We start from the raw sequence: 6,320 nt of genomic DNA on the forward strand, positions 1-6,320 counted from the left end.
AACCTTTGTGTCAAAGCATCATTAATAACTTGCCTCATTTAGATATCAAAGTCTTTACAATTCAGAACTTGGTCTACTGGTCAGAATTATTGGAAAAGACTGTTTTTCCTTTGCAACTGCTTCATCAAAATAACTACAGGCATTGGCATGCAAAGCAATTCCGGCCAAGATTCCCAATAAAGGTCAGGAAAGATACAAGTCAGGACATAAAATGAACCACTTCGCAAATTAGTCAGCAGTAAACGGAAAAGCCTGCAGGGTGCGCCAGAGGACATGCAGAGGAAACTAAAGGCGTTGATATAAATCGTGGAACAATCAGTGGATGCATGGGTTTATCTTTACACGTGCAGAAAGCATGTTAACAAACGTAAATGCAATTACATTTTAAAAATGGCTACAAAGAGCTTTACAACTAGGATGAGAAGAAATCGCAAATTAAAGTAAAGATTAGGATAAAAAGCCAACTAATTTTGTGAATTATAATGGGTTAAATTTGACATCGATGGACAAAAAGACAAAACAAACAGAAACGAACTTTTATTTACATGTAACTGTGGCATTAAAATAGTAACAGATACATTAAGGCATTTTAAATAATATCTGGTTTTTATCAAATCATATTTTGCGGAGTTGTGAATATATGCATTAAACGCGCGTTTTGATGAAGCGGTGTCATTAAAACTAAACTTAACTGGCACGTTTTGTTAGTGAAAGATGAATCTCTTTTACCTAAGGAAAGAATTATAATAAAAACGAAGAAATCATGATTCTCTTAATATATGAAAACATTTTGTCAACATTTTGTTCTTAATCATATAGGAGCTCAAATCCAGATAAAGGATCTGCAAAGACAATAAAAGAGTAAAAGTAATCATCGGAATAAAAAAAAGGAACAACGATTAGAGAGGGGGAGGGCGAAAAGAGAGGAGGCAAACAATAGAGAATCAAAGCATAATAATATTCCTAAATGAAGAGGGAAACGCTGCTCCGCTCATTTTATTAATCAGACTGTCAATTTGCCCCCAAGAGACCAAACCCAAGAGCGATCTGAAACAGACTCAAAGATCAAGCCAGGGACGCGCACCTCTCTCCTCACTCTTCTCTTCTCTCTTCACTTGGATATTATTCGTCTGACCGAAGGCCGCCTCCATCATCAAGTGACAGCCCTCTCCTATTTATTTGCTTATAAACCTGTTACAATAAATGATCATTGGAGCAGCGTCAGCCCAGCGTTTTAACAACGGAAAGCGAGCAATTTTTTGATGAATTACTTTTTTTTCCACCGCTGCATGTGAGGAGGGATGCACGTCTGCAGCTCGGTTGCATTCATGTTCTTAAATTTTCTTGCGTCTTACTTATAAAACGGTTGATCCAGACGCGGTAAAGCAGAGTTCCATGCGGATTTGGCTCTGACAGAACTTACTGGTGCTGCAACCCATCCTTGGACAAGTTTTGTGCCTACTGCTTCTTTTTTTATTTATTTTTTTCCTTTTCTAAACGTCTAGATGATGGAGAGGATAAGAAAAGAGATGATATTGATGGAGAGGGGTCTGCACAGTCCTGTTTCAGGGAAGAGACTCGGGGACGCGCCAGGAAATTCAGTTCTGGAGGCCCTGGAAAACTCACAACACGGCGGGCGGCTAAGCCCGAGAATAACATCGGCTTCCCTCCACGGAAATCTCGGGGACATCCCAACTAAAGGCAAGTTTGAAATAGAAAGCCTCTTTGGGACGCACCACGGGAGCGAGAACGCGTCTTCGGCGGAGATTTCGTCGTCGGAAAGCAGGAAGAAAATGAGCCTTTACTCCGAAGTTTCGCAAGAATCAGACATAAACAGCGATGTGGAGGTGGGATGCCCGGCGCATCGCTCCCCCAGCCAGCATAAGGAAAACAATAAGGGTGAGATTTGATTTAGACTCACTGTTATTTTTATTGTTTTTTATTATTTAAACGCAAGTTAGAATCACACACGTGTAGATGAATGTTTCTGCTTTATTAATCTATCTTTATTTTCTACGTTAAACCACCTCTTTCCTTAAATTGCAACAATATTAATACTATTATGATAAAGTTAAAAAAATTATTATTTTTTTTTTTTTTTTTTTTTTTTTTTTTTCATCTAAATATTTATCCAAAACTGCCACAATAAAAACCGCTATTAAAATGATGCAATTACAGGCCTACGAAGGTGCACACAAATTGTATTTGTATTTTAGCTTTTAAGGAGGCTTTAAAGCAGGCGTATAATTCTTTTTTTTTTTTTTTTTTTTTTTTTTAGGTTTCTCTGACAGTAATTCAGCGTCCTCCAACACAAGCTCGAACTCCCTTGCGAGCATGAACGGAAACTCGGCTGGAGGATCCAACAATTCCAACACCGACCAGGTTAGGAGGTACCGGACTGCTTTCACTCGGGAACAGATCGGGAGGCTGGAAAAGGAATTTTATCGGGAAAACTACGTTTCCAGGCCAAGGAGGTGTGAATTAGCAGCAGCGCTGAATCTGCCGGAAACGACAATAAAGGTGAGGCTGCTTACAAAGATTAATAGAAAAAGGAAGCTATGAAAACATGCTAAAAAATAGATATTTTAAAGCAATATTTTAATAAAAAATAATTGTTTGAGAATTTTTTATTTTATTTTAATGTGCTCACACAAAAAATTATTTCGTATTTTCTAGAATTTCATTATAAAAGATCCACCCAAATATATATTTTTTTGTTTTTCAATTGTTGCATCTCATCTAATCCGCATTTATATTTTAATAATTTTGTTAAAAAAATCAAAAAAATTGTGTGTGTGCCCTGCACCCCCTGGACCCCTTTGTAAATGTGATGCTTGAAAGCGATGCGGCAGTCTCAACAGGGGCCTTGTTCTGACTCTATGCGCAGGTGTGGTTCCAGAACAGGCGGATGAAAGATAAGAGGCAGCGCCTGGCCATGTCTTGGCCCCATCCTGCAGACCCCAGCTTCTACACTTACATGATGACGCATGCGGCCGCTACAGGAAGTTTACCTTATCCTTTCCACTCACACATGCCTCTGCACTACTATCCGCACGTCGGCGTCACGGCGGCAGCAGCGGCCGCCGCGGCGAGCGGAGCCGCCTCGTCGCCCTTTGCCACCTCTATCCGGCCCCTCGACACCTTTCGCGCCCTCTCCCATCCATATTCACGTCCGGAGCTCCTGTGCAGCTTCAGACACCCAGGACTGTACCAGTCGCCGGCAGGCCTCAACAGCTCGGCGGCAGCTTCCGCAGCAGCCGCGGCTGCAGCGGCGGCGGCGGCGGTCAGCGCTCCGTCTGCCTCCGGGCCCTGTTCGTGCCTAAGCTGCCACAGCAGCAGCCAGGCGGCCAGCGCGCTGGGCTCCAGGAGCGCCGGCGCTGACTTTACCTGCACGGCTTCTGCTCAGAGATCAGAAAGTGGCTTCCTGCCGTATTCCGCCGCTGTTCTCAGTAAGACCTCTGTCCCATCGCCCGATCAACGAGAGGAGAGCTCACTAAACAGATAACTGATCACCTTGTTCAGGAGGGATAGGTCAGTTTTTAAGGACACATGTGCATAAAACGTTGTAAACAGACACACATTATAATTTGTAAGTAATATTTATGACAAAAAACAAAAAAAGGACTGGACAGTACATAATGCAATGCAAAGCCTACTTTTTTTTTCTTTTCTTAGACGTGTCACTGTCATGCGAGTGGACAAGCTTATATTGTTGTGCTTGTCATATCGCCCGCTCACCATTCCTTGCTTTAGCTGTTTTGGTCGTTTCGTGCCCCACGTTTGAATCTTGCTCCGAATGTTTCATGTAAACTCTGATTCATTTGATCCCTGTTTCGAGAACAGATTATCAATTGTGTTCTTTTGGTCTTCTCATATTCCTCTAATGTAGTATGAACTCCAGATTACAAATACCTACCAGGAGATCGTTTCAAAATATTTTGGATTGATCTGTCATAATCTTTCATATTTTATAAGAATGAACTGGTCTACAGATCTCAAACACAGGGTTATAAACAGACAAAGAAAAAAACAAACAAACATAAAACTTGTTTAAATTTTGAGGGTACATTCTCACAGGTATTTATTTTCATTTCCTTATTTCCTATTTTCATATCTAATAATTCAATTTCGCACCTCTTAAGAAACTATCAGCTATAGACTTAAACACGTTTAGTCAGTTTGGCTTTTAATCAAAGATTTCAAGGACTAACTAAACATTACTATTCTAAGATCTCACTTAAAACAGTGTTAAATCACCGACTTAAAACAAACAAACAAAAATAATAATTTAATCCTCTTTTAGAGCTATCTTACTCTTATGAAATTTCAGAGATTTTTAAAATGATCGAATTATTTAAAGACAAACAATTAAAAAGCAAAATGGGAAATATTTAAAACGACGAAGTTTCGAAATAACCATCGCCCTGATTGGATCACATTTAATCATAGCTGATAAAATTGGAAGGATGCAAAATCTTACAGAGATATCATACAAATTCTATTGTTAAAGATGCCCATAATTTATAATGGAAACTGACTATCAAAAAAAAAATCAGATATTTAATATTTTTGTGGCTTTTATCTACGAAACGGAATTTGGGTACGAAAATGAGTCCAAAGATACCTATCCAGAAGACTAAAATGGCATGCAAGGAGATGGGTACGAAATGAACTTAGGGTAGGCAAATTGCGAGATCTGGAATTGAAAATGGGCAAATTGTTATTGTGCAAACAAAACAAAACATCCTCAGTTTAATTAGTTTATTAAATGGCATCTTGATTGACTTTTTTGTTTAAAGTGCCATTGGATGTGATGATTGTAGTTTTAAGTAAAGTCCAACAACGCTGAAATTCAAAAGTCCAAATTCTACTTTGCTGTCTATTCTACTTTTAAGGCCTACAGTTTGTCAAATCTTCAAAAGCAGAATGTATTTTCATTATTATGTGTTTCTTGGCCAATCTTTCTTCACTAAGGTCTAGAACAGTATGATATTTTGGCAACAATATAGCTTTTCCAAGACCCAGTCTTTGCTCTGTGGGGACTTCCCTAATCAGCTAGAAGGTGCATATCATTTCACATCGCGTCTTCCATGTCAGTTTTTATGTTAATAACGAGAGGATCATGACAAAAATTGCCAATCATCGTACCTAGATGGAGCTCCTTTGAACACATGGCCGCAAGAAAAGTTCGTCGTTTTGAGACCCGCTGTCATGCGCTAACAACCCGCGGAGGGAAGTCATTAGATATACAAAAGAGCTGGAACAAAGCGACACTCCTGGCACCCTGTAAGAGGAGACCGGCTGACACATGGAGACTTTAAATTTCTGATAAAGCAGCCTTCCAAGAGCCCCCTGAATGATCTTCTGCTCCAAATAAGTGGGGGGAAGTGGATTCACACAGCAGGATCTGCTTTATTTACATTACCGGACCTCCTTATATCACCCCAGTATAGGTAATTCCTGCACACAGTGACGGGAATGGACTCAGATCAGATTGCCCACAATGCTTCAAAATATGTCTGCATCCGCAAAACAAAGGCAAAAATAACAACAAAAAACAATAGGAATTTTTAAAATGTGCATTTCAGTCGTTCCATTTGGGACATTTCAGATATGTTAATTCTAAAACATGTGAACTGTAAAAAATGCAAATATTTCTACTGATTAATTGAATTGTTGATCTAAAAAAAAAAGGACCATGAAATGTAAATGGTAGGCAATTTTTCAAACACTTTTTCCTTTTTATATATATCTATATATGAATATAATTTATTTTGTGTGACTTGATGAATGTTTTTTTATTGTTTAAACACTGGAAGGACCTGCCCATTTGCTAATAAATTCAACAGTAATCGAAATTACTAAGTGAAATTTAAAATTAACGTGGATATGTAGAATATGTCATCAGGGCCCTCTAAAAAATGTTTTTATGATTTTTTTTATTATGTTGGAATTTTTTTATTCTTATTTTTCGCCTTTCTACCATTGGGTATGTGTTCAACTCTGTATTTAAAATATCAATGACTGTATGAATTTAAATATTTTAACTTGAAAAAAAATATGTGCAATATGAAATGTAAATCCTGTTATTTATTGATCGTGTTTGTTCTTGAAAAGATAAATAAAAATCTTTACACAAATCTATCCAGTGCTGGCAAAATAAACGACATACCAAAGTATAATTCCAAAAATTAAATCTTTAATTTGCTCGCAAAATTTCAAATATGCACTAGATAGATAGATAGATAGATAGATAGATAGATAGATAGATAGATAGATAGATAGATAGATAGATAGATAGATAGATAGATAGATAGATA

General features: G+C 38.1%; 1 protein-coding gene across 1 annotated transcript; it reads left to right on the forward strand.

The window, feature by feature from the left end:
- The first annotated feature begins 1,047 nt into the window (after positions 1–1,047).
- evx2 (even-skipped homeobox 2) lies at positions 1,048–6,081 on the forward strand. The gene is made up of 3 exons (XM_015376269.1): positions 1,048–1,899; positions 2,279–2,520; positions 2,888–6,081. The coding sequence occupies exons 1-3, from the start codon at positions 1,506–1,508 to the stop codon at positions 3,503–3,505; spliced, it is 1,254 nt and encodes a 417-aa protein (XP_015231755.1). The 5' UTR covers positions 1,048–1,505; the 3' UTR covers positions 3,506–6,081.
- Positions 6,082–6,320: the final 239 nt, after the last annotated feature.

This window comes from Cyprinodon variegatus, unplaced genomic scaffold (genome assembly GCF_000732505.1).
Source record: "Cyprinodon variegatus isolate N-32 unplaced genomic scaffold, C_variegatus-1.0 Scaffold132, whole genome shotgun sequence".
Taxonomy (NCBI): Eukaryota; Metazoa; Chordata; class Actinopteri; order Cyprinodontiformes; family Cyprinodontidae; genus Cyprinodon; species Cyprinodon variegatus.